This window comes from Saimiri boliviensis, chromosome 2 (assembly GCF_048565385.1).
Source record: "Saimiri boliviensis isolate mSaiBol1 chromosome 2, mSaiBol1.pri, whole genome shotgun sequence".
NCBI classification, from domain to species: Eukaryota; Metazoa; Chordata; class Mammalia; order Primates; family Cebidae; genus Saimiri; species Saimiri boliviensis.
The window spans coordinates 138,778,245-138,805,009 of NC_133450.1; the positions used below are offsets into that span (position 1 = coordinate 138,778,245).

At 58.8% G+C, this 26,765-nt stretch overlaps 2 protein-coding genes across 6 annotated transcripts in view; both read left to right on the top strand.

Moving 5' to 3' along the window:
* QSOX2 (quiescin sulfhydryl oxidase 2) overlaps positions 1-16,508 on the top strand; it is a 39,225-nt gene extending 22,717 nt beyond the window's left edge. For all 3 annotated transcript variants that reach the window (XM_010352184.3, XM_003941422.4, XM_074394509.1), the window contains exons 6-12: positions 956-1,101; positions 3,347-3,481; positions 3,670-3,799; positions 5,628-5,750; positions 7,316-7,466; positions 11,035-11,223; positions 13,793-16,508. In XM_010352184.3, the coding sequence (XP_010350486.2) occupies positions 956-1,101; positions 3,347-3,481; positions 3,670-3,799; positions 5,628-5,750; positions 7,316-7,466; positions 11,035-11,223; positions 13,793-14,340 (1,422 nt within the window). In that variant the 3' untranslated portion in view covers positions 14,341-16,508. The remainder of the gene's footprint in view (positions 1-955; positions 1,102-3,346; positions 3,482-3,669; positions 3,800-5,627; positions 5,751-7,315; positions 7,467-11,034; positions 11,224-13,792) is intronic.
* Positions 16,509-17,830: 1,322 nt separating this feature from the next.
* On the top strand, positions 17,831-26,739 carry LHX3 (LIM homeobox 3). 3 transcript variants are annotated; one of them, XM_003941368.2, is made up of 6 exons: positions 17,831-18,025; positions 22,161-22,332; positions 23,055-23,257; positions 23,914-24,065; positions 24,161-24,329; positions 25,248-26,739. In XM_003941368.2, exons 1-6 carry the CDS (start codon positions 17,947-17,949, stop codon positions 25,664-25,666), a joined length of 1,194 nt encoding a protein of 397 aa, XP_003941417.1. In that variant the 5' UTR covers positions 17,831-17,946; the 3' UTR covers positions 25,667-26,739. The 3 variants fall into 3 exon arrangements, with proteins under 3 accessions (XP_003941417.1, XP_039317400.2, XP_039317401.1); XM_039461466.2 differs by lacking the exon at positions 17,831-18,025 and adding an exon at positions 19,755-19,999; XM_039461467.2 differs by lacking the exon at positions 17,831-18,025 and adding an exon at positions 20,903-20,909 and having other exon boundaries at positions 25,248-25,666.
* The last annotated feature ends 26 nt before the right edge of the window (positions 26,740-26,765 follow it).

Here is a 26,765-nt window from a genome sequence, read left to right on the forward strand (position 1 = left end):
GGTGTTCTCCCAGCCCCCTCGCCCCGTCCCAGGGCCCCCTCAGGCACTCGCTGTCTCAGACGGAGCCTCCACACACGCACACACACATGCAGACCAGAGGCAGGAGTTCCCCCGAGAAGAGGGGCGTGCGGGCCCGTCTTGCTGCTGGACCCGCTCTCCTGCCTCCCCGGCATGCCGGAGCGCTCAGGGCAGCCAGGCTCCACCCATGCGGGAGGAGTGCTCTTCAGCACAGTCACGGCAGGGCCCAGGCCAGAGACCAGTGTGGCCCCAGAGTAGTGATCAGCTCTCAGCAGACATGCGCAGCTCAGGAGAGGCACAGCCACCCAGGGTGCGCCCGTCCACTCTTCTAGCCAGGGCCCTGGATTGGAGAAGCAGCTGGTTTTGTTGCCGTCTAAGAGAAGGAGAGACATATGCCCCATGTGGCGGTGGCACACACGGGGTTTCTCCTGAAATCCTGAGATGCCACTCCTGTGGTCCCTCTATCAGACCCTACTGCTTCCCCTTCAGCCCAAGCAAAACCAGACAGGAGCAGGGTGGCTGGGGAGGAGCAGCAGCTCGAGGCCTGCTGCCCCGGCCACGAAGCTTCCACACGCGGGACAGGTGTGCGAGGCCATGGGGCGCGGCTGGTGTGTGCAGGGCCCCACTTGACCAGTGTCAGTGTTGTGGGGGGCACACTGGCTTTAGAACGTCAAATGCAGATTCATTAATAAGTGTTTTCTTTGACTGGTCTGTAAAATTGCCAAATAAGACTGTCGTTTCTGCCCATGGCGTGTCCCATCAGTTGCCCTGAAGTGTGATAAAAATGAAGATGTGCGTGAAGGTCTTGCCTGTGGTGGGAGAAACGTCCTGTCCGGTTGTGAAAGGCTGCCTGCGAGGCCGTGTGTCTGCACAGGGCTGCGTTTTCTGGGAAAACTGTCCTCCCCTGTGGACGTGTCACTATGTTCTCCTCACCCAGGTGATCCTAGACCTGATCCCATATGAAAACATCGTGGTCACCCGAGCGCTGGACGGGGACAAAGCATTTCTGGAGAAACTCGGGGTTTCTTCGGTTCCCTCGTGTTACCTGATCCACCCAAATGGGTCACGCGGATTGATTAACGTGTGAGTTTCAGGGTGGGATCCGGGAAACCCGTGCCGTGTAGAGTTACCGGACAGAGGCTCTGAGTAGACGGGGCGAGTCTGGTGTGAGATCCAGGGAGCCCCGGCCCCCCGCCTCCCTTCCCCGGGCAGATTTGGGCCCTGGCCCTCAGCTCTTGGGTCTTGCTGATCTGCGCCGTTTTCATGGATTTCTCTTTTCTCACTGCTGTCGCTGCACCTGGGAGGAGCCTGGCGTGGTGACTCACCAAGAGCAGGAGAGTAAACTGGCTGAACCAGCACATGCTCGAGGGCTGCTGGGCCGGGCTTAAGGAGCAGCGGGTGCTCCTACCCTGCTCCCTGTGGACTCTGGGCTGCAGCATGGGCCGTGTCTGGGGCTGTCAGGAGAGAGGTAGGGTGGGCGCCAGGTCCTGCCCGCAGGCAAGCCCACGCCCCCGCCTCCGCAGGATGAGAAGTAGGGTGGGCGCCAGGCCCCACTCCTCGTGCTGCTGCTCTCTACTCTGAGAGCCACAGAAGCCTGACAAGCCCTTTGCCTCTGCGCAAGTGCTTGTGTGCCCCTGAGATGCACCAGCTAAACAGTAGAGACGTCTGCAGTAAGGCTGGAAAAAAATGAGGCTGGGCACAGGCGAGTCATTTGAGTCTAGGAGTCCAGGACCAGTGTGGGCAGCATGGTGAGACCCCATCTGTACTAAAAATAAAACAGCTGGGCCTGCTGGTATACGCCTGTAGTCCCAGCTACTCGGGAGGCTGAGGTGGGAGGATCGCTTGAGCCCCACAGGTCAAGGCTGCGGTGAGCTGAGATTTCGCCACTGCACTCCAGCCTGGGCGACAGAGCCAGATCCTGTCTCAAAAAAAAAAGCAAAGGATAAATGGTTGAGAAAGTTAAGTAACATGCTGAGGCTGGAGGGGACCTGGCCTCCCCCTCACCCGGAGAGAAGGGCGGCCCCTGCCCCAGCCTGCATCCCTTTAGCACGTGCTGGTTCAGCTGCACTGTCCTCTGCAGCTCTTGGCGAGTCCCCAGGCTGGGCTCCTGGGTGCAGGGACGAAGCAGCGAGAAGACAGGACGTGTTTCCTGTCTCTGGCAGCTTCCAGTCCGGGCTCTTCTGAAGCGACTGGGGCAGGGAGGGAGCCATGCAGAAGCCCTGAGCACCACAGCTGCTTAGCCGGTTTTCTGTCCTTTTGAGAAAGAAACCAGGTTCGTGGCTCACACCTGTCATCCCAGCACTTTGGGAGGCTGAGGTAGAGGATCGCTTGAGCCCAGGAGTTTGAGACCAGCCTGGGTTGATAGTGAGACTCCATCCTGTGAAAAGTAAAACATTAGCTGGATATGGTGGAGCGTGCCTGTGGTCACAGCTACTCGGGGGGCTGTGGTGGGAGGACGATTTGAGCCCAGGAGGTTGAGGCTGCAGTGAACTGAGACTGCACCACTACACTCCAGCCTGGGCAACAGAGCAAGATCCTGTCTCAAAAATAAATAAATAAATAAATAAATAAATGAAAATAGAAAAGATAAAGCTGGAATTCAGGGTAACCACAGAGGCCATTGAGCTTGTTGGGAGATGCTCTGAGTGCCTGGGGACCCCGCCCTGCCAAAGAGGTGGCCCTTCCAGGCCCGGGGCACCCCACTGCCCTTGGCACAGCTGCCTGAACCACTGCCAGGTTGGTTCAGCTTTAAAAGTATCCCTTAGACAACTTCTTTATGTAAAATAATGTTAATGTTTTTATAGGTATTTTAATACTTTTGTAAATACCACCCTTCCGTTCTGTCTTCAGCAACAGCAAGCCCCGGGTCACTGCATCGACCATGTCCTCGCAAGGGCAGCTCCACGCCGTCCACACAGGGCGGGTGTGCAGAGAGCTCGGGGGGCTGACATCCACCCAGGCCCGACTTCCAGATGCCCCGCTCAGGGCTGACAGATTGTGGGCGCGTCGGCGAGGGCTCTTAGGCGTGCTGGGAGCCGCGGTCGGAATAAAGCTGATCTTGGCAGATGCTCAACCCAGCTTCGCAAAACGCCTTAAGATCCTCACAGACATAAATGAGTCATAGCTCTGTCACAACTGGAACTGGTTGTAAATCTGTGGATTTGGTGTGTCTCCTCTTATCCCTTAGGTGGCAGCTCAGCCCGGCCCAGGCCCCGACAAATGCCTGAAGGCTGAGTGGGTTGGGCCAGAGCTTCCCTGAACCCTGGCTTCTGACTGGAGGATTTTCTTGAGGGAACTCTTCTCACCCTTGCCCTCCCCTCTCTCGCAGTGCGAAGCCTCTTCGGGCCTTCTTTTCCTCTTACTTGAAGTCATTGCCGGATGTGAGGAAAAAACCACTTTCCTTGCCTGAAAAGCCAAACAAAGAAGAAAATTCAGAAGTCGTGGTTTGGAGGGAATTTGACAAGCAAGTATTGCTCTTGGACAAAGTCCCCGGGAGACAGCGCGTGTAGACTGCAGGGCGGGTTTGCTGAGAAACCCGTCCCAGCCGCCGAGGGCCCCTAGGAACCCTCCCGGGGCCGGGAGTCCGAGGGGAGCAGCCGGGACAAGGAGGGAAAGGCCAGCGTGCCCTGACGCCGCTGTGTTCCGTCCTAGGTCGAAGCTGTACACGGCAGACCTGGAGTCGGGGCTGCACTACCTCCTGCGGGTGGAGCTGGCGGCCCACAAGTCCCTGGCCGGAGCGGAGCTAAAGACACTCAAGGACTTTGTGACTGTCTTGGCGAAGGTGCGGGACCGTTTGGGTCTGGGCTGCCTGTGGGAATTTGGCCCTGCACAGAGTGGGTGCCCGGGGCCGTCGGACGCTCTGCCGGGGCTCCGCCAGCCTCCGGTGAGGAGGTGTTCTTCACCTCGCTTTGTCCGCCCAGGCCTGCGCCCCAACTCATTCCACCAGTTCCCCAAGTGCCTCCTGCCTGCCGTGCAGTGCTGTTCCCAGCACTGGGGCTGGGGCAGTGGATGTGGAGAGGGGCAGGGGGAGGGGCAGGGGGCATGAGCCAAGCGCCTATTGGTACAGCCCAGCTCTGGCTACCTGGAGAGGAGACGGAGGCACACACCTCAGCTGGCTTTCAGGGGCCAGGGCACAGGGCTTGTGGGGAGAGGGGAGGCCGGGCAGTGCAGATCCAGGTGGGGTGTGCACCTGCCCCACCAGCCAGGTTCGGGGAGCGGTCCCGGGGGCTTCATACTCAGCACCGTCACCAGCACAGTGTGGTGTCTGAGACCACTGAAAGGGTTACTAGGACCAGGCAGAGACACAGCCCAACAGAGCTCAGGCCTGGCTGTGCCCAGAGGACCAGCCAGGGAGGTGGCCAGGTAGAGCTCCACCACCTCAGTTGCTTGCTGCTGTCTAAGTGACACGGAGGCTTACGCTTAGAATATTTCTCTTGCTAAAAGTAAGGTGCATGATAGAATCATTTATAGTGAGCACTTCGGGGCGAGTCTACTGACGAGGTGCTTCAGATGCATGATAGAATCGTTTATAGTGAGCACTTCGGGTCGAGTCTACTTGTGAGGTGCTTCAGGTGCACGCGCGAACGCTGCCCAGGCGGGTTTTTACCCCACGGTGCCACTCAGAGTTCAGAAATCTCTAGCTGGCCTCATTTCCTTTAAGAAAGTGTCCTGCTAATCTGTCCATCATATTAGCAGGGAACAGGGTGGCTCTTAGTGGTGGCTGCCGGCCAGCTAATTCGCGGGAGTCTCACAGCTGTCGAGAGGCCGCTGCCCTCCTCCCCCTGCCTCCCAGTCTAGCCCTGAGTCTGGCTGGGCCCGGAGCTCTTGCTCGTGCTGTAGGTAACTCCTTAGGCCAAGGTATTAATAAGTGATTCTTAGTATTTTTCTGAAATTTACTTGGATGTCCAAAATAAATTTGATGCTGGTAAATGAATCATGGTCCTTTTTAACCTACATTGGACTGAGCTGAGGATGCCCACGTTTCTGCTCCGGCATTGCCACCTGAGGTTTCAGCTCAAGTGTTAAGAGCTCTCCTGGCGCCCTGCGTGTTGCAGTTTGTGGTACAGCAGCCGATCAGAGTTCCTCATAAAAAGACAGAGCCCTGGGGTCTCCTCAGCCTGACGCTCCCCAAGCTGTCGTGATGTCGGCCAGTCTCACGGCCCACACCAGCCCACAGGCAGTTAGCCCAGGCTGCCGGGGATGGCAGAGGGGAAGCTGAGCGGGTGGGCAGGCGGGGTCGGTGGAGCTCCCCATGAGGAAGGGAGAATAAAATCAGCAGGCCCCCTCCAGCTCTGTGATGAGTCACGCACCATGACCTTGCCTGTCACCTGGCGGGAGCAACCCATGGTCACAGGTGGGTGAGCCAGAGACAGGGCTGGGGAAGGGCATGGCCATGGGTGCAGGCTGTCCTGGGGAGAGGTGCTGTTGGACGCCCACCCCACTGCCCCTTGGGTTTCCTGCCTCCCATCAGAGTTCTTAGAGAGGTCCCCATCTTAGATTCAGTCCCTCTGTGGACGGAGGCCTTGTCCTTAGAGGTGCTGTGCCCCTGGCGGTGGGTGCGGGTCCACGTTTGGGCCTGTAGCCCTCAGGGTGGCTCCCTCCTCATGCAGCTGTTCCCCGGACGGCCAGCAGTCAGGAAGCTGTTGAAGATGCTGCAGGAGTGGCTGGCCAGCCTTCCCCTGGACAGGATCCCCTACAACGCTGTGCTGGACCTGGTGAACAACAAGATGCGGGTGAGCCCGGAACCCTCGGCAGCCGCGCCGCGCCCCCCTTCCCTGGCCCTTAGCTGGCGCAGCCTCTCCCCGCTCAGGGCCCTGGCTCCGCCGTGAGGACAGGAAGCAGCGACCGTTACGGTTCCTGTTTCTGTGACAGCGTCTGGTCACGGCCTCACGTCTGCCTTGGCAGCGTCACGCCCAGGCCTTGGTTTAAGGACAGCCCCTGAACGTGCACCGCGACAGTCTGTCCTTCGGAGAAGACGGGGTTTTCGCAAGCAGTATAGTCCTTGGACTTTAAAAATTTTAGTAAGCCAATCTAACGAACAATTACGTGGCAGCCCTGCTGGAGCTTTCCCCAAGCCCAGGTGCCAGCAGGTGCCAGCCTTCGCTCAGGGGACCAGCACCCCGAGAGGTCCGCACTGTTGCCTACCGTTCCCTCCTCAGTACAGGTCGGCAGCTTCTCTGCGGCCCCCGGAGTGTTTAGTAGCGGGAAACAAGCCCAGCGTGCTGCTTGTCAGTGGCACACAGCAGATCTGGGAATCTTCTAGGGGGAATTGATCATGCCGTGATTTTGCCTGTCTTGCTGTTTGCTGGCTGCAACTGAGCAGTGGATGGTGCTGGGCTCCTGGCCTGAGTCTCTCTTCCACCTTGAATCCACTCCGAGCTTGAGGCCATGGGAACATCCTCTCACGTGACGGTGATGTGTGACACCTCCCTTGAGAGCACACCACAGGCTCAGGAGCCCTTAGGGAGGGAAAGGCTGATGAGGCACGAGACCAGACTGAAGGGAATCTGCCCGGGGCTACCAGCCCCACTCGCCAGCGTCACCCGCTCCCATGGCCGCCTCCACCTCCTTGCTTCGTAAAAGTGAGCACACCTTAGGCCGGGCACGGTGGCTCACGCCTGTAATCCCAACACTTCGGGAGGCCGAGGCGGGTGAATCATGAGGTCAGGAGTTCCAGATCAGCCTGGCCAACATGGTGAAACCCCATCTCTACTAAAAACACAAAAAATTAGCTGGGCGTAGTGGGCGCCTGTAATCCCAGCTACTCAGGAGGCTGAGGCAGGAGAATCGCTTGAACCCGGGAAGTAGAGGTTGCAGTGAGCCGAGATTGCACCACTGCACTGCAGCCTGGGTGACAGAGCAAGAGTCTGTCTCAAAAAAAAAAAAAAAGTGAACACGTTGTTTTCTGGCCGAGAATTACTTGACGGTTGACTTCTCTGTTGTTACTTGCCCTTTCTTTTAATACTGTCATTATAGCAAATTCTAATTTAGAAGAAAAGGTAGATACGTTTTATGCTTAACGTTACTAGTTTATCAAGATACAGAAAAACTTTCTCTTCTCTCCAGAGATTGGCTTGAGAACCACTTTAGTAGAGAAAACCATTCCTCTCGTTTGTTTTCTTGAATTTAAATTTGCATGTGGTGGGAGACACGGATCTTACGTGTGCAGCTGATACAGCTTCAGTAAAGTACACCCCAATCACCATCCCCTTAGTCAAGAAGATATCTGCCGACTGTTTTTAATTTCAACCATTATCTTTTATTCTTTGGGTTTTTTTTTTTTTTTTTTTTTTTTCAGATTTCTGGAATATTCCTTACTAATCACATAAAGTGGGTTGGATGTCAAGGAAGCCGACCTGAGTTGAGGGGTTACCCATGTTCTGTCTGGAAACTGTTCCACACTTTGACTGTTCAAGCCTCGGCCCACCCAGACGCACTGATTGGCACAGGTGAGTGGTCCCCGTGCAGGCCAGAGGCGCCGATGGTCTGCCCCACACGCTACCCCAGCCAGCGTGTGTGAAGGCGTGTTCTGCTGTATGTGAAGCAGTGTGTCACCAGGGCACTGAGGCAGGGAGCATCACCTCAGACTCTTTACACATGAGCAGCTCACCCAGGGCTGTGCCCTCAGGGTACGAGTGCCCCTCGTTAGAACTCACAAATATGGGCATGGCTAAAATGCAGGAAATAAACCACAGAGAAGAGAGAGAACCCTGGCTGGGAATTTCCCTGCAGTGTAAACTCCTTGTTTTTGCTTGAAAACAAACAAACAAACAAACAAACAGGAGAATAAGTGAAATCTACTTGTTCATTATCAGCTGTTACATGACAAATCACCCCAAAATTTAGCAGCCAGACCCACCCATGGTTATGAGCTTACAGTTTCTGAGGTCAGGCATGGCCTCATCTGGGTCCTCTTCAGGATTGGTGAGGCTGCAGCCGGAGTGTCAGCCAGGCCTGGAGGGCACCTGGGGCCCACCTGGAGAGAGTGGCTTCCCAGCATCCTCGAGGAGCAGAGAGCAGGGCGCGCCTCCTTGTACATGGCTTGCCTAAGGCCCCGAGCTCCAAGCTGGCTGCTGGCCGGAGGCCATGCCCAGGACCTCTCTGGGGCAGCTCACATCATGGCAGCAAGCTTCGTCAGGGAGCCACCAAGAGGGTGCCCACCCGAGGATGACATTTTGTCATTTATGCCAGATTCTGCTCACTGTCAGTCACCAGGCCCAGGCCACTCGCAAGGGGAGGGGATTACAGTAGGGGTGAGTTTAGGTGGCTGGATCTGTGGGGGCCGGGACAGAGGCTGCCTATAAAGCTTTAAAGTTGGATTTAATAATTTTCAATCATAGGAAATAGATAAAATGTAACTGTTCTGTCCTTCACAGAACACTGAAGTATATATTAGCTTTTAAGATCCCCTCCGAATTTGGTTGTGTTTGTGCTTCCCAGTTTAAGCAGTGATTCAGATTCAGTAATGTTTACTTTAAAGCCAAGCTGGAGTCTTTTACTCACACAGTTTAATCCTGTTTCCAAGAAAATTGTCAAATGCTTTTACAATTATTTTTTGCCATGTCACAAAGTAACCTAAAATTCTGGGGCTTAAAGCAGCCTCTGCTGTGTTTGCTTTTCATGCTGTGGGTCAGCAGTGTGGGCTGGGCTCAGCCAGGTGGTTCTTCTGTAAGTGCTGCTTGGGCTCACTGGTGTGGTTGCCTTCATCTGGCGGCAGCTAGTCGGTCCAGGGGACCTCGGAGTGCCTCATATTCCTGAATGTGGCTTCCCCACCAGGTAGCACCAGGCTGAGGCAGGACCTCCTGAGAGGCCTCAGTGTGGAGTCACATAGCATCGCTTCTGCCACCTCCTGTTGATCCAGCCAACATTTGTGCTGGGAGAAATAGATTCCACCTGGTGATGGGAGAAGCAGCAAAGTCACAGAATGGGAGAGTCTCCTGGGATGGGGGCACTGTAGTGGCTATCTGAAAATCTCTTCTGTCCTGGCTTGCAGGGTGACATTGGATTCCTGCTTCTCAGGGGTCTGGTTGGGGGAGAGGGTGGTTTTTAATCTCAAATCATTCTCATAATCATACAGTAAAAAGAAGTATATGTTTTTTGGGAGAAACCTTGGGAGCTGCCCAAACAGAAATTGAAATCTGAGCATCCACACTGCCTGAGCCAATGCCGAGCCAGACCATGTAAACCCGATTTTGGGCTGGACGCAAGGCTTACACCTGTAATCCCAGCACCGGAGGTTGCAGCAAGCCGAGATGGTGCCACTGCACTCCAGCCTGGGCAACAGAGCAAGACTCTGTCTCCAAAAAAGCTGCTTCTGAAACACAAGGCTGAGTTACGAACCCATGTTTACATGGGGAAAGTTGTGGTGAGAGGAGCTGTGCCCTCACACCGTCCCCCTTTCCATCTGCCCTGATCACACGGGCATGAGGAACGGCCGCTCGAAGGCAGTGTGGGCACAGTGCAGACCAGGGAGAAGTTAGGGGGCCAGGGTATTTGATTTTAAACTCTTCTAGGAGCGGCCCTAGTGTAGTGAAATTGTGAGAGCAGCGTGATGGCAAAGCTCACCACTAACAAGACCCTCAGCGCTCCTTCCTCCCGCAGCATATTGGAAGCAGCCTCCAGGAGTAGCCTCCTGCAAAGAGAATTGGGTCAGAGGCAGCCACGGGATTAAGTCTTGGAAGGGTTTTCTTCTCTTTGCTGTATGTTTAAGCCCCATCTACTAAAATGCCTGCAAGGCCACTAATCCCCCCACAGGTAGAGGTTGACGGTTCTTGTCCACTCTGAAGATTAGGGGGCCCCGCACCCACGGTGATGTGGTGGGAAGAGGAGGGGGATTCCATGGTGATTCGGGGAAGACGTCTGTGGAGCCCTCCTGATGGGAGAGCAGGGCAGACGGGCCGGGTGGCAGGGCCAGCGCCTGTGGACACACTCGAGGCCGAGGAGGAGGTGGTGGTCTGCTCTGCTCTCACCTTCTCTGGGTGAAAGAAACAAGAACCGTCTGGATTAAGGATCGACCCGGACGCTGAGATCAGGGCCTGCGCACAGCTGTGCTCTCAGGGAGCCACAACAGGCGTGAGGCCCGCAGCAGCGTGGGGAGCTCCCCCAGGGCCTGCTGTCGAAGACGAACTCATTCTCGAAAGCGTGTCTTTTTTTAATGCTGACATGTAATCTGTTTTAATCTCGTGGGTCTCCTGTCTGTGCGTTCTGGCTCCTGTATTAGTTGTCTGAGTGGGGACTGCCGAGCCCCACCCCGTGCTGCCCTCCTGGTTTTCTTAGGGGTGCCCCTTCAGTGTGGTGCTAACCTCTTCTGCCACCTGTGGGCAGGGGTTGCTTTCCTGAGACACGTGTTGTTCATTCACAGCGTCTGTGCAGGCTCCCTGGCCTGGCCGTGTCTGTTTTTACCTACCGTGGCACGAACTTTGGCTTGTGGGTGCACCCATCCCTGTGCCCGCCCACCCACTCTGCCTCCTCATGCCCATGGCTGGTGGCAGCCTAGAGTCACTTCTTAAAGCCATGTCCCTGCTTGTGCTGGTGCCCTGCGGGGCTTTCAAACACGACAGCTACAGATTTAGAATGAGCAGTGTCATTGCCCTGGCATCAGCCTCTGGGAGTTGCTTGTAGGGCAAGGGGGACTGCACCCAGCTGGCAGATACCGAGGAGGAGGCACTGCTTGGTGGTCCAGGCATTCTGGCACAGACAGCCGGAAGCCTGGTGGGAGATTCCAGGTGCTTCTGGAAGGGCCCTGGGGCCTGGGTGGCTCATCCTCCACGAACTCTTCCGGCCTCTGGGCGGTGCACAGTCATCCTGTCTCCAGAGCCTGCGGTACCTGGGCGTGTTGGACATCTGGGCAGGTGCTGGCTCCTGGTCTGTGCCCACAGCCTGAGGCCCCTGTGGAGACATGAGGGGGCTTCGAGATGTTTAAGAAGCGGTTCCCCCAGGCTCTGTGGACAAGCGTGGGGTCAGGTGACCCCCCCCCCCCGCACCTGCTGTTGTTAGTGGCGTTTTTTTCCCCCGCAGGCTTTGAAGACGACCCCCAGGCTGTGCTGCAGACGCTGAGGAGGTACATTCGCACCTTCTTTGGGTGTAAAGAGTGTGGTGAGCACTTTGAGGAAATGGCTAAAGAATCCATGGACTCAGTGAAAACCCCAGACCAAGCCATCCTCTGGCTTTGGAGGAAGCATAACGTGGTGAACGGCCGCCTGGCAGGTGAGAAGCGCCTGGGTGTGGGGTCATGAGAAGCATGGGTATGGGAAGCCCTCATCCTGGGGACAGTGGGGATGGCACGACCGTGGCGGGGCTTGCCTCTGAGCTTTGTGACCTCGTGCCACCTGCTGTGCTGACAGGATCAGGACTCGGATGGCCAGGAGCTGCCAGAGCCACAGCCTTCCCACGCTGCTTCTGTCCCTGGCTTTCCAGATGGTTCTCTGCCTCCGGGGGGCTCTTGGGCCCTTGTGGATATGGGTGTGGCTCTTTCTTCCCATCGTATTCTCGGGTACCCCACTAGACCCTGAGGGTATTTGGCTCTGGAAAGCTTGGAACATAATTTTTTTTTAGTCATTTTTTTTTTTTTTATAAAGATGGGGTTTTACCATGTTGGTCAGGCAGGTCTTGAACTCCCGACCTCAGGTGATCCACCTGCCTTGGCCTCCAAAGTGCTTGGATTACAGGCCTGAGCCACCGCGCCCGGCCGGAACATAATTTTTGATGAGGAATTTTAGTGTGAAAATCTGTTGTCCAAACGTAAAGCAAACCTCTCAAAGTGGTTTTGTTAAAAAAAAAAAAAATTAAATAGGGCACATGTATTTCTCAGAGTTAAGTACTTCAAACTATTCCTAAATCAGTGGCAGATTAAAATTAGGCTTAAAAATAATTCTGCTGAGAAATAAATCTTAATAGAGATGAAAAGAAAATGCCACTGAACTATGGGTTTTTATTTAATCCACTGTATTATGAAAACATATTACACTAAAGCACTAAGGAAAATGGGTTTTCTTTGCGCCGAGCCTGCCAGGGTATGGGGCATGTGGCCACAGGGGCCTGTGTCTGGGGGATTTGTTCCCTGGCTCAGCACAGCATCTCAGCATCTCTGCCCTGGCAGCCTCTGCGTTGCTGCCGCCCACAGAGCTCCCTGCACTCTTCTGAGCCCTCGGCTCTAAGGCAGTGAGACCAGGACCCTCGCCAGGGCTGCCTGGACCTGGAGGCCCTGCTGTTGCCTGTGGCCCCAGCCTGCTTATGTCTCCCCCGCCCCCGTCATGAGGCTGCAGCAGAAAGGGGCCTTCCCGCCCAGCATGACTGTCACTCCTGAGAGTCCCACCCCACCCAGTCCCACCTCCAGCCTGTGTATGGAGACCCAAGCTCCTGGGAACGCTCCTCAGAGATCTGCCAGGGGTCTTCCGCCCAGGGCTGGTGCCTTACTCTCCAGTCCTACTCGAGGCTGTGGCAGCTTCTGACCAAGCGCTTCTGGTCCATGCTTTGTTCCCTCTGTGGGACTCAGTGCCCTCTTTGAAGCGTGGCTGAGCACTGGGCAGCAAAACCTTACGAAGGTGGGTCCCGTCTGCATCCCCTCCTGGCAGTCCGTGGTGGGCGTGCAAAGCTGTGTCTACAAGGATGCTTGCTGCAGAGTTGTGTGCACGGCCGCCCACCAGGAACGGGTCAGATAAACACCCAGCACACCCGTGCGGGCACCCAGGTGTCGGAAGTATGTGGTAGGTTTGTGTTCACGAGCGCGGAGCTGCGTCGGGGCACGGACCCCGGTAGAAGAGCGTGTGGGTGGTCTCTCGGCAGGACAGACAGGTGTGTGTTTGCATGTGCAGGAGGGACCCGCAGGCCTCTCCTACCGCAGTGTGTCTGGGAGTAAAGTTGGGGCAAGCTCTGCTTGTCTCTCTGCACGTCAGTATTTCTTTTCTTCTTTCTTGATTTTTTAGAGAAGTACTGATCTTAATTCAGCATAGTGAAGGCTGTAGGTGTCCATCGCCTTTCAGCCTGAGCGCGAGCACACCGCGGAGATGCGCTGTTGGCCTCCTCCTCCTTACGTCACAGCGCCAGCGACACCGTTTTAATGAAAGCGTTAAACATAAGAAATAGAAATTTGAGGGTTTTTAAAGAAGTGTATAAAAGCCCCACAAAAGTTGTCAACTTTGTTCCTTATTCTACAAAATAGCATCAGTAGTAGTGTGCGAGGTGATAGAGGCCATCACAGCAGCCTTTCAGAGGGGCCGCTGGCGTGTCCTGTGTCCTGTTGTTCCCCAGCGTGAGCACATTGCTACAGAAAGGGATTTGGTCAGGAAAGGGCCAGTGCGCCTGAGTGCAGCGGAAACGCATCACCATCCACTCTGCCCTTTCCGGAGGGTGCACCTGAGGCCCACTGTCCATACAGCCCAGGTGGCCGGGGTGCCGGGGGCAGTGGGCCTCAGGTGCACCCTCAGGAAAGGGCAGAGGGGCAGCGACATGCAGACAGAGGCCTCGAGGTGGGAGTGCGCGCTGTCACCTGTTCTGGGAGTGGAGTGCTGCAAAGTGGCGGAGGCCGAGCCTGTAGCCTCTCCTTGCAGGCATGGGAGACGGCAGAGGGGCACATGCGGAGGCCTGCGGAAGCCCAGATGTCCTCTGGGCCACACTGCAAGGGAAGGATGGGAAGGGCAGGGAGGGAGGCCCGGCAGGACGCAACTCTGGGGCAGCAGAGGCCTGCGGTAGGCGGAGTAGGAGTCTGCCGGCAGATGCTGTACCTGGCCCCACAGGCCTCCTTCCCTCTGGCTCTCCTGCTTCCTTTTCTTCCTAGGCCATCCAAGTGAGGATCCCAGGTTTCCAAAGCTTCAGTGGCCCACTCCAGACCTCTGCCCAGCCTGCCATGAGGAAACGAAGGGCCTGGACAGCTGGGATGAAGGCCACGTGCTCACGTTCTTGAAGCAGCACTACAGCCGTGACAACCTCTTAGACATGTATTCTGCAGCCCGGGGGGATTCTGGTGAAGGAGGACCCCTGGCCAGGGGTGAAGAAGAGGAGAAAAGACCCACTCCCCCCGAGAAGTCCCGTGGAGACCGAGACGCCCAGAGCGTTCGTCCACCCAGTGCGCTGGGCCCCAGGCCCGCCCTTCCGGAGAGCTTGCACCACAGGCCGGATGTGAGACTCCAGAGTCTGGACGGGCCTGAGGTCCGCAAGCAGGTGGAGGTGGCTGTGCCCTTCCTCGGGGTTGGCTTCTCCAGCCTGGACATGAGCCTCTGTGTGGTGCTGTACGTGGCCTCGTCCCTGTTCCTCATGGTGATGTACTTCTTCTTCCGGGTGCGGTCCAGGCGGTGGAAGGTCAAGTACCATCACCCGGCTGTGTGAGTGCCCTCGGAGAGGCAGCCCCGCCCCGTGCCACCTGCAGCTTTAATATTGGATCAGGGATTTTACACGCGGGCCTGGTTTCGCACCCGATGGCACCTTTTGGCTTCCGAGGCCTCGTTTTACAAACGCTCTTCGACAAGGGAAGATGGGGGGTAATTTTGTGGGGACGTCTGCATTCCTGGCACGCTCAAGTCTGTTCATACTCCTTTCACAGGCTCTACAGCAGAAAGACTCTGTTTCCTCTAAGAGAGGGCGAGGAGTCCAGGCCAAATGCTGTTCCCCACACACTTTAATCTCAAGTGTCCTGGACTCCGTCTCATCCTGCAAGGCCTTGTTGCCCCTGCCCCTCCAGGCTGCCAAGTGTTCCCCGTTAGCCAGGTGGGGGCGGAGCAGAGCCGGAAGTGCAGGCGTGCACCACTCCAGGCACATGCCGCTCCGGTGACCCTCCGGTGTGCTTTCCACGCTTCCCTATGGAAGGGTTCCCGAGGGCTCGCTGCGCCCCTGCCGGTGTTTTCACTTCAGTTGTGGGTATTTGAGCAGGGGAGGAGCCGAGGGATTTCGTGGCTGTGCTGCGTTTCAGAAGATAACCCCCAGAGGCCTTGTGCCATGGACTTGGGTATGGGAAGGATGGTGGCTTATTTAACACTCAGAGGCAGTACCTTTGTTTATCTGGTGACAAGAGAAAGACCAGTAAATGGAGGGCAGCTCTGGGCTCAGCGGGCAGGCAGTGCTCAGAGCAGGGGCCCCTCTGATCAGGGGTGGGGAGGAGAGTGGTCTGCCCTTGGGAGCACAGGCCCCAGGGAGACTTCCAAAGCCCCCTCTGCGATCTACTCTTCACCCAGCACCACAGAGGCCTGCAGGTCCCAGCCACACACGCACCTCACTCTAGGCCCATGGAGGGGCAGGGGTGGCAGGTGCCTGTGCCAGGTTTCCTTTGCCTGAAGCTGCTTTGGGAAGGATCTCCACACAGGCACTGGTTTCCCAAGCTTTGGTCATGATTTCTTTTACCATTTAATAATTTTAAATATTGTTTTAAACCCAAAACGTTTAGTGGTCAATTACCTCTGAAGATTTAAACAAATACACTATTTCTGGGAACATTTATACTGAGCTTCTTTGTGGCTGTTGGTGTGTCTCACAGGCTAAATTTGATTTGGCTAAAGTAGGCTCAGATGTGTTTGTGTGACCATGTGTGTGTGTCTCTGACAGTTGTAAATATTTTTTCCGCTTTGCCCTCTTGGTGTTGTATACTCGTGTGTTAACTAACTGAGGCAGATCACATGGTATATTCGTAAGACCACCGTAATATCGATGTTACTGTTGCAGCTTGAGGAACACAGCAGCTGATTCCTTAAACGCCTGCGCTAAGGATGCCGCCCAGAGCCCCGTAGCTGGTGGGAGCGGTGTCTGATGCCGTGGCCTCTGGCTTCACGGCTCTCACGTGAGCGATGCTTCTGGTTTCACACTTTTAACCCCTCTGTGCTTGGACAGCCGTGACGTTGCCTTCATTGCTGGTTAGAGGCCTGGGTTATTGAAGACACCGGAATGTTTCTCTTTCAGCTTGAAAACCAGACGGGTCTACACGTGGGTTTCAGTGTATTTGCCTTTGAACCCTTAACTAAACTGACTTTTGGCTAGTGTTGAATGTCTTTAGCTAGGGTGACCTGGGACAGTGTTAGGTTTACCGTCTCCAGCTTCGGCCTTTCCAGAAACTCATGTGGAGCGCAGTGTGGCTGCAGTTTCGGCATCCTGTTGCAGTCTGGGGTCACCACTGTTGGGGGAACAAGCTTGCGACCTGCTGAGGGGCAGGGTTTTCACCTGTCAGTAGTGGGGGTCAGAGTCACTGCAGAGGTGGCCCCAGGGGTCACATGTCCATGCTCTAACACACCTCCTGTGACCGCTCAGAGCTGGATGCCGCCTTCAGGCAAGGGTTAGAGTCTATTTTCTCAAGTTTTAAGTATTTTAAGAGATATTGAGACTAATGAATATAATAGTTCAGTAATTTAAATGTTTATTTATTTTTAACGGAAGGATTTTTATTAAAAATAAGCTAATTGACATGGAAATGTCAGTGAAATTTCTTACCAGCAAGGAAAGTGAACATTTTGTATTTAAGTAAACTATAACATGCACATTTTATGAATAAAGAATCTGACATTTGAAAACAATTGTGATTCTTTTGAAATGTGAACCAGCTCTACCAATGAGAGTGTGGTGGGTGTGGTGGGGTGCAGAATGGACCCTTCTTTCTGTTGATGGACTGGACATCTGAAATTCTAGAATTTCTTATTTTGAACCATTGGCTTATGGAAGACAGCGAAAGGGTCAAATGGAAAGTGAAAGATGGAAATCAATGGTAGATTATCTCCTTGGAGCTGATCTGGATGGAGAGACAGGACAATACCCTGGATTTTACATGTGGATGAAAGGCAGCTGAGACGCATGTAAATAACACACTTCAAAGGGCACTGGCAGTAGCCCAGCTTGAGGGAACATCAGAGCAACCCCAGCCTGCATGAATGGCCACCCCCTGCTTCCCGGGTGTGAGTGTCCCGCCATGGCTGGGTTTGTGGTGCCCTATGGGGTTTCGTTTTCTTTTGCCCCGGCCCCACTTTTGCTGTGCCAGTGGGGGAGGGGGAGTGGTCTCCAGTAGTCTTGCCTGTGGCTTTGGAGGAGTCCGGTTGGCACCTCCCTGGTCAGGCTGTGCAGAGGCTGGCAGGGAACTCAGGCCCTGCCTATGCCCAAGGTTTTGAGTCCTGAGCAGCGTTTCTGTTAGGGGGACTGCAGGTGCCCCTCCTCCTGGCAACCTGGGGGACTCGGGCTAAGCTCTTCCCAGAAGTTGGGGGCTGAGTTCAAGGAGGTTAAGAGCAGGAAGTTCCGGCCGGGAGCGGTGGCTCACGGCTGTGATCCCAGCACTTCGGGAGGCCGAGGCAGGCGGATCACGAGGTCAAGAGATCAAGACCATCCTGGCCAACACGGTGAAACCCCGTCTCAATGTTTTTATTTAAAAAAAAAGAGCGAGTGGGAAGTTCCTTGACCAGCAAAATACCTGCATGAGGGCCTCAGTGAGCCCTGGGTTGGAGGTTATCAGGCAAGGGGCCATCCTGGGGCACGCCTGGGCACTGCCTTCCAGAGGCTGCCCGCCAGAAGGGTAGGGTCAATGGCCTCCCGCCCCGCGGCTGGACGACCCGCTTGCTGCGAATCCCGGCGCCTCAACGAAGCCTGGAGCTTAGGGAGGAGCTGGAGCGGGCGCTGCTACCCTGGCCTGGAGCTCAGGGAGGAGCTGGAGCCGGCGCTGCCACCCTGGGTCTGGGGCGAGGGCGGGGACTGCCCTGAGTGCGCGTCCGACGCTGCCTGCCCGAGCACCGGGGAGGAGGGCAGGAGCGGGGGTGGGGACGGGGGCGGCGAGAGGGACCCCGGGAGGTGGGCGGGCGCGCGGGCGGGGCGGGCAGTGGGCGCCTCCTTCAGCACCGCGGACAGCGCCCGGCCCAGTGGCGCTCAGGCTGCCGGTTCCGCACCACGCGGCGGGACTTCGGAGCCCCGAGCCCTCCCGGGAACGTCGACCTACGAGGAGCGCGGCTTGAGCCACTCGGCCTGGTGGCCGCGATGCTGCTGGAAACGGGGCTTGAGCGCGACCGAGAGAGGCCCGGGACGGCCGCCGTCTGCACCTTGGGCGGGACTCGGGGTAAGAGCCCGGGGAGTGCCCGCGGCCTCCAGCCCAGGCAGGGCACCGAGGACAGAAACGGCAAGGGCGGCAGAGATGCGAGGAAGGGGGTGCGCAGGGCTAGCGGCCAGGCCCAGAGAGTCCCACCGCTCTGCAGGCGGGACACAGAGATGGGAACACAGTGCAGGGAGAGTTTCCAGATCCCAGGGTGGCCGGGAGGGCCTGGCGCTAGCCTGCAAGAGTGCGGGACAGCGGTGGAGTAGAGGCCCCCAGAGAAAAGGGTGCATCGAAGGCACAGCTGGGGGCGATGGGGCCGAGCCAGGGGTGCCAAGTTCCCCGGAGACTAGTGCCCCTCAGCTCTTATACACAGCCCCACCCAGACCTCTGGACCCCACAGCAGGGAACCCAAGGCTGGGTCTCCCGCCCGAACCACTCTCCCCAAGGGCCATTCCATCACCACGGACGCTGGGAAATAATGGAGGCATTGTTGAAGAGCCGGCCAGATGCCAGCAGCGTGGGCCGCCTCCTTGACCTGCTGCCGCCCCTGCCCCCATCCAGCGACACACGGCCTCTGCCCGCTTCGTCAGCAGCTGACACCCGCCGCCTGCACCCGGCACAGCCCGAGCACACTCGGCTTTGTGCCCTCGGGTCTTTGCCCTGGCCCTTCTCGGGTAACAAGTGCTGTGCAAAGTGAAGGGGCAGAGAGCTGGCTGCATGGGCTGCTGCTCAAGATGGGCACATCGGACCTGCTGGGAGCTGGCAGGGGGACTGTGGTTTTCTTGCACCCATCCTTCTGGGCCTGGCCCCTGAAAGCTCACAGTCCAGAATGCATAAGCAGAGTGGACAGGGTATTACTGTCAGACCCACAGGGAGAGGGACTTGGAGGATGGCATTGGTCCCTGGTCCCTCAACCCTTCCTGGGTGTTTCTGCACTGCCAGGGCCCTCCTGTCCTCGCCATGTTCCGTGCTGTGTTCTTCCCCGGGTAGCTGCCCAGGGCTGGCGCTGGCCTAGGGCCCTCTGGGCAGGGGTGCTTGCGCCCCTCTGCCTGCAAGGATAGCATGGGTTCTGGAGAGCTCGCCTGTGTGGACTGGGGCAAAGCGCTGGAATATCAGGTAAAGAAACCGTGTTCTGACGGAGCCAGAGTGCCTGGGGCTGGAAATGGAGGGGTGCCCTGGACTTCCCAGCGCTGACGTCCACGACGCGAGGTCTTAGCTGCGTGTCCAGGACACAGAGCCTGTTCTCTCTCAAGGCTTGCTATTCTCCCCTGAGCCCGCTCCTGGGCCGCAGTTCCAAGGGTGGAGCCCAGAAGCCGGTTGGCATCTGGGATCGGGTCCTTGCGGTTCCGGTACGCAGCCTTCGGCGCCACACTCACCCCTTCCGCGTTTCGGACTGAGCTCCTGCCGATCTGCTCCGGCTCCCGAGGCCAAACCTCAGCGGCGGGAGGACCCGGTTGCCTTCTCAACCCTTCTCCCGGAAACCTTAGACCTCCTGGCGCGTGCTCCTCTGCCAGCGACCCGCTCCGGCGCAGGAAGCTGCGAGGCGGGGAAGAACGCTGGCCGGCAGCCCTGACCTGAGACCTCCCCTACCGGTGCCCGCCCTCGGGCTGAGCACGCGGGGCGGCCTGTGGGCACCGCAGGTCCCGGCGCAAAGGCGCGCGAGTCCGCGATCGCCCCGGGCTCGTCTCCGCGACCCCCGGCCCCGCCCCGCGCCGCGGCCCCGCCCCCCGGCCGCTCCGCCCTCAGCTCGGTCAGAGGCTCCGGGCCCCCGGGCAGCCCGCGGGCGCAGCGCCCAGCAGCACCGGGAGTCGGTCAGACGCCGGTTCGGAGCCACTGCGGCGTGGCGTCGCCGGGCCCGGAAAAGTTCGGGACCGGAAGAGAGGCGACGCCGGGCGGCGGGACCCATGGAGGCGCGCGGGGAGCTGGGCCCGGCCCGGGAGTCGGCGGGCAGCGACCTGCTGCTAGCGCTGCTGGCGCGGAGGGCGGACCTGCGCCGAGGTGGGTGCCCGGGCCGAGCGGCTGCACCGGGGAGACCCGGAGAACCTCGGGCCTTTCCGGGCCTGACCGCCGAGACTGGCAGGAGCTAGATTACCCGGGCTGGAGTGGGTCCGCGCCTGGGCGCCTCCGCCTGAGTTTGTTTCGGGGCCCCTGGCGCTGGGTTGTCAGGTAGTGAGGCTGTGGCGTGGCACTGCTCGGGCCAGGAAGCTCTCGGGGGTACAGGGCGGGCTTAGGAGACCCTCTGAAGCCCTGAGCCGGCCCCTGAGCTGGAAGAGGCGCAGGGAGCAATGGCGGGGCAGTGAGGGTCCCCAGGAGGGACGCCCCACCCAGACTCCTTCCACGTTCCAGGGGAACAGAGTCAGATGCAGGGGCCAAGGTCGAGCTGAACCTCGACCGTCTGTCTCCCCTAAGTCAGGTTTCAGCGTCTGCGCCCACAGACACCTGCTCGGTTTATCCCCGTCCAGAGCCCGTCGATAGGAAAAAACCTTGCTTCTCCGGGGCCCCCAATTTCCTTGAGGCACCACTCTCGCTCCCAGCACTTAGGTTCTTAGAGAACCTGGCAGTTCTCCGCGACTCCCGGGCCAGCTGGAGCCGCAGGATGGGGAAGGAGGCCCGGGACCGGTGGGGAGTGGGAGGGACCGGCCGGGGGGAAAGGGGTTTCATCCAGGCTGTGGGGGCTCGTTGTTCCCTACTTATTTATTTATTTGTTTATTTATTTATTTATTTTTCGACGGTTCCTGGGAGGGGTTGGCCGCGGGGGCTGGGAGGCGGAGAGAGAGAGGAGGGAGGAGGGCTGCGCGCCCGGCGCTCGGGAGAGCTGGCCGGAGCGGGCGGGCTGGCGTCCAGGCTCCGCCGGCCCCGCCATCCCCGAGAGCAGGAGACCCCTCCGGGGCCGGAGTCGTCATGCAGCGTAAGGCCGGGGTCGCGGGCGCGGCGCGGGGTGGGCTGGGGCGGCTTTTGCCTGACGCGGGCTCCGGCGGCTCTTTGCGGCCGAGGCGCTGTCCGGCCGGGGGTGCTGAACCCGTGCTTCGCGGGCCTGTCCGGCCACCTGGCTCGCTTTCCGCCGTGTCCTCGCCGCCCTGCGATCGCTGCTCACGTTGGGGACCCCGGGCGCGCCGCGGCGGTTCCTGAAGGCTCCTCACCCGGAGCTGCGGTTTTGCCGGATGCGGGGCACATTCATCGCGGGTTTCCCGCCACTGCTGTTGGCGGTGGAGCCCAGTTTTCTCCGCCAGAGGTAGAGGGAGCCCCTTCTCGGTTTCTCTCAGATACCGGGAAATGGGCTGGAGTCGGTGGGGTCCACAGCCAGGGAGGTAGGTGCAATGTTAGGGGGTCCCAACCCCTCTGCCGGGCACCCCCATCTTCCAGAGACTTTCTCTAAGTGTAGAGGGAGTCCTCAGCCCTTTGGCACCTAAAAAAGCCACTCCTGGACTCGAGGCTCCCACAGGACACCAGTGTGTTTCTCCAGCGTGTTTCCTCCAGGGGCCTGCAGTCCTGAAGTGGGGCATGGGGGGCAGAAGTGGCGAGAAGCCGGACGTTTGAGTAACTGTAACAATGTTGGGGGCACCCATGCCTGACACAAAGGCAGGGGATCGGCTTGTCCAGTCCACTCATAAGTACTTTTGCAGCCACGCAACGATGGGGACGACATTGTCATTTACCCTGCTGGCCTGCAGACAGGGCCACCAGGTGGGGCAGCCACATTTTCGGGGAGTCCCTAGAAAGAGTGGCCACGAGGCTTAACGTGAAGGAGCCCCCGATGGGGTGCCGCAGCTCTAGGTGTTGGTGAGGACCCGTTTCCCTATTTTTCCTGCCTGTCTTCGGAGAGCAGATCCCCCTGGGGTAGGGTTTTCATTTGAGCTCCACATGCACCTTTCTTGGCACTGGGAACATTTTGTAATTGAGTATCCGGTCTCATGGAATGGCCTGGGCTGCTTTCCTTCTCAGACACATTTTTAGACGGTTGTCAGTTTTCCCTTAGCTCCCGCCGTAGGATGAGGTGCCTGTGCACTCCCGGAACTCGTGGGGCCACTTAAGCTGGCTGGGGAAGAGGGTGTTCAGGGAAAGGAGGAGCCCTCAGCAGCCCTGGCTTGGCTTGGGGTGGGAAGATGGCTTTGCTGCCTCCTGGTCTAGGAGGTGACCCACAGCTTCCTCATGCCCACAGAGATCCCGCTGTGTGCCGGCTGTGACCAGCACATCCTGGACCGCTTCATCCTCAAGGCTCTGGACCGACACTGGCACAGCAAGTGCCTCAAGTGCAGCGACTGCCACACGCCACTGGCCGAGCGCTGCTTCAGCCGAGGGGAGAGTGTTTACTGCAAAGACGACTTTTTCAAGTGAGCCCCGGAGCCTCGCGTTGGTGTGGGAGCGGAGGGCACACAGGTCCTGGGGAAAGGAGGCCTGGAGTTCTGCCACCCCAGGACCTCCTCCCCTCAATCACTGAGGCCAGGCCCTCAAAACCCAGGTCTCCAGAGATCCCAGCCCCATCCTGTCACCCAGGCAGGGCACCCTGTGGCCCGGCCAAGCTAAGGGTGGGGCCTCTCCATGGGTGCTCCCTGGGCGGCCTGGCCTGGCTGGGACATCAGCAAATATTATTAGGAAAAAAAAGCAATTTATTTCTTAAATCACAGAAGCAGTCATTAGAGAAGATAAGCCCACATTTGTAAAATTCTATTGAACTTAGTTCCTCTGAAATTGGTGGTGTTTTTGTCCTTAATGCTGGGGACTCAGGGGCTCTGGCCCAGTGGCCTTCATGGATCCACCTCTGGGGTCTGAGAAACCGGCCCCAGATGGGTCCTCTCCCTCCCAATTCACCTTCCCAGATCCAGCATGGGTCCTGCAGGCAGTGGAGACAGGGCTCCCCCAGGTCCTCCTGACCGGAGGTTGTGGTTCCCTTCTCAGTGGTAGTGGGAGGCCAGGCTGGTTGACCAACCTGCAGGCCAGACAGAGCCTTCCTCCGGGACCGCCTCCCCAGGCACCCGATTGCTGCTCTCCGACCCGCTCGGGGCGAAATGAGCCTCGCGCTGCCACGCTGAGCCGGGCCCTGTGCGTCCCGCAGGCGCTTCGGGACCAAGTGCGCCGCGTGCCAGCTGGGCATCCCGCCCACGCAGGTGGTGCGCCGTGCCCAGGACTTCGTGTACCACCTGCACTGCTTTGCCTGCGTCGTATGCAAGCGGCAGCTGGCCACGGGCGACGAGTTCTATCTCATGGAGGACAGCCGGCTCGTGTGCAAGGCGGACTATGAAACCGCCAAGCAGCGAGGTCAGCGGAAGGGACGACGCCCCCTCCTTTCCTGGTCTGAAAAAGTGGGGCTGAGACCAGGCCTGGGGGTGGGGTGGGGTGGGGGCTTCCTGGGAAATCCTCATGCCTCGCGGTGCCCCCAAGCGCTCTCTAAGGGGCCCGGGCTAGGGCGGTGGCGGCAGCAGGAAGCCGAGGCCGGGAGCGGCGGAGTCTTGGCGTGGACAGACCCGCAACCCAACCGACTCACTGGGTCCGAAGTGTGCGGCTTTTTCATCCCTAGTCGGAATTACTGCCCTAAATCCTTGGCCGCGAAGACTGGGCCATACCCACACCCTTAGAATAAAGGGGAGGGAGCCCACGAGGGGAGCAGAGTATTTGGAGTAGGGGGGCCAAGGCTGAAGGCGGGAGCGCCAAAGAGGGTAGTGGGATTTTAGGGAAGACGCCACCCCCGCTCCGCAGCAGAATCCGCCCTCAGCCAGCGCCCCCTCCACCCGCCCTGGGGGCCGCGGGTTTTCGACAATCGCTCCCAGGGCCCCCGCGTTCCGAGAAGCCCGTGGGGTGGGCTGGAGGTGGGCACCTGGGGCCCCGACATCCCCGCGCAGGCTGGAGTGGGGCGCGCTGGGGGTCCGGCTGGGGCCGGAGGGGCGGCCAGGCCTCACCGCTCACCCGCCGTTCAGAGGCCGAGGCCACGGCCAAGCGGCCGCGCACGACCATCACTGCCAAGCAGCTGGAGACGCTGAAGAGCGCCTACAACACCTCGCCCAAGCCGGCGCGCCACGTGCGCGAGCAGCTCTCGTCCGAGACGGGCCTGGACATGCGCGTGGTGCAGGTCAGCGCTCGCCCCCGCGCCCCTCCCGCCTCTCCTGCCCGCGGACTTGGGGGCCCCGCAGAGCCAGGCGGCGACTCACCCCGCCCCGCCCCCAGGTTTGGTTCCAGAACCGCCGGGCCAAGGAGAAGAGGCTGAAGAAGGACGCGGGCCGGCAGCGCTGGGGGCAGTATTTCCGCAGCATGAAGCGCTCCCGCGGCGGCTCCAAGTCGGACAAGGACAGCGTCCAGGAGGGGCAGGACAGCGACGCCGAGGTCTCCTTCCCTGGTAGGCAGGGGGATCGCGGAGCGCGTGGAGGGAGGAGCGCGCGTCGGAGGGGTCGCAGGGAGCCTGCCGCTCTGAATTTCCCAGGGGGTTAGCGGACTCCTTAAGTTGTGCTTTCAGAAGCATTTCATTTACAGAACCTGGTCCCCCAGCACCCTCCCCGCCCTTGGTGGCCATTCCGGACCACTGCTTTTCTCCTGGTGGGGACAGAATCCCCGTGGCCGGACCTGTCCCCAAGCTGGGCGCCTACGGGGCTTTCTCCTGGGGAGGGGTGGGGTGGGTGTGGGCAGGCGGTCTCTCTGGCTCCTAGCCCTTGCAGTGGTTTTTAGGAGAATGGGCCCCGCATCTGGGGAGAAACTGAGTCAAAGTCCCAGCTGCTTGGAATTGGGGGAGGGGGCTACCTGGGGTCAAGGAGAGAAGGTTCCATACCCTTCTGTGGAGCCTGAATTATTTATTTATTCTCCGGCACTGAGGCTGCTGCGCTCCCATCCCTTGAAGCCCAACCTCACAGAGTCTGCAAGACACTCTCTTCGTTGTTCTCTGGGCTACTCACTCAGCCTCTCTGGAACTTAATTTCCTTGTCTGCAAAATTCGGGTGATGGTATCCGTGCCCCTCCCTGGGCTGCCGTGGGGCTGGTCCTGAAAGCTTGGGCCCTGGCTGGGCTGGTCCTGAAAGCTTGGGCCCTGGCTGGGCTGTTCCTGACTCTGATCCCATCGGGCATGAAACACCCTGTGCTGACTCAGGCAGTGGAGGGCCAGGGGCAGCCATGCCTTCCATAGCAGAAGGGGCTTGCTCTGACCTGTCTTGGGCATGGGGCAGCCACTCCTGCCCCTCCCAGTAGTGCCTCCGACGGCAGGATGGGACTCTGAGGGGCCAAAGGTGAAGGTCGGGCATGGACTGAGCCTCTGCTTCCATTGCAGATGAGCCTTCCTTGGTGGAAATGGGCCCGGCCAACGGCCTCTATGGGAGCTTGGGGGAGCCCACCCCGGCCTTGGGCCGGCCCTCGGGAGCGCTGGGCAACTTCACACTGGAGCACGGAGGCCTGGCAGGCCCAGAGCAGTATCAAGAGCTGCGCCCCAGCAGCCCCTACGGCGTCCCCCCATCCCCTGCCGCCCCTCAGAGCCTCCCCGGCCCCCAGCCCCTCCTCTCCAGCTTGGTGTACCCAGATGCCAGCTTGGGCCTTGTGCCCTCAGGAGCCCCAGGCGGGCCCCCGCCCATGAGGGTGCTGTCCGGGAACGGACCCAGTTCCGACCTCTCCACGGGGAGCAGCGGGGGTTACCCCGACTTCCCTGCCAGCCCCGCCTCCTGGCTGGATGAGGTGGACCATGCTCAGTTCTGACCCAGGCCCGGCTCCACCCAGCACCGGACACTGGAGAGCTGCCCCTGCGTGGGTGGCTCGGGGCAGCTGGGGCCTCTGAGGAAGTGGGGCCAGGGCGTCAAGGGAGGGCTGGTGCCTTCGGAGCCTCCCACCGCCAACCACACAGCTCCCTCCCTGGGGGGCTGAGGGACCCACCTGGCCCCTCCTCCGACACAGGGCTGGCCCGTAGGTGGCCCCCCAGCAAGCCGCCTGTTTTGTAAGCAAATTTCTCCCCTTTGTTGACCAATTAGCTGAGCACCTGCTGCTGTTTCTAGACATGAAATGTCACCTTGCTGAGGCCCAGCCCAGCATAGCCCAGGGGCTGGAAAAACTCTTTCATTTCCAGAACTGAGAAATCTTCATGATCTCACCTTCACTTCCCAGGCTCCATCTCTCTCGGAGCCGTTACCCTAAGCCTCCCTCTTTAGGTCAGAGATTGGCCTTGCCTATCCCGGGAGGAGGCAACAGAGGTGGGGACACACCTGAGTCCTCCGGGAGAGGCCCCCTCCTCTCCCCGGGCCAAGGTGGGGCAAGCCTCCCTGCCTCCAGCCCCGCCTTCCCCGGGAACAGCTTTTCCCAATGCCAGGTCTCTAGATCTTTCTGTTTTTGAGTGCCCTGTGGAGGAGGCAGAAATGCCTGGGGCCCCTTCTCTCCAAGCTCAATTCTCTAAGCCCCTCAGGGTCTCCACCCCAACCCCACACCAGGCCCTCGGTGTCCAGGCTGCACCCACAGATGTCGGTTGCCAAACAACCATGCTCTCCCTGCTGAGCCGGCTCGGCCAGCCCCCGATGGGGAAGTCTCCCCCTGGAGAAGGCTGGGGCTCCTTTGAGCCTGCCCTGCCTCCGCCATCAGATCCTTTGGGAAGAAGTTTCTGGGAGGCGTCTGCAGCTGTGCTTGCCCCAGACACAAAGGCTGACCCGCGTGTAAGTCAAAGTCACTCCCACAAACCTCAGTCTCGAGCTACCTATTGGTTCTGTGAATGTTCCGTGTCTTTTATTTATTCTCGGGTGATCAGCTCTTTCCAAGACTTCAATAAATTTGTCAGTTACGGTCAATGGAAGGCCCTTGTCTTTCTGAGGCT

What these genes read in the sequence shown, in the direction of transcription:
- LHX3 (XM_039461466.2), top strand. Translation starts at nt 19,906, where the DNA reads ATGGAGGCGCGCGGGGAGCTGGGCCCGGCCCGGGAGTCGGCGGGCAGC. An exon ending in GAGGGCGGACCTGCGCCGAG is followed by an intron (nt 20,000 to 22,160) that starts GTGGGTGCCCGG and finishes TCATGCCCACAG; the next exon opens with AGATCCCGCTGTGTGCCGGC. An exon ending in TGGACATGCGCGTGGTGCAG is followed by an intron (nt 24,066 to 24,160) that starts GTCAGCGCTCGC and finishes CCCCGCCCCCAG; the next exon opens with GTTTGGTTCCAGAACCGCCG.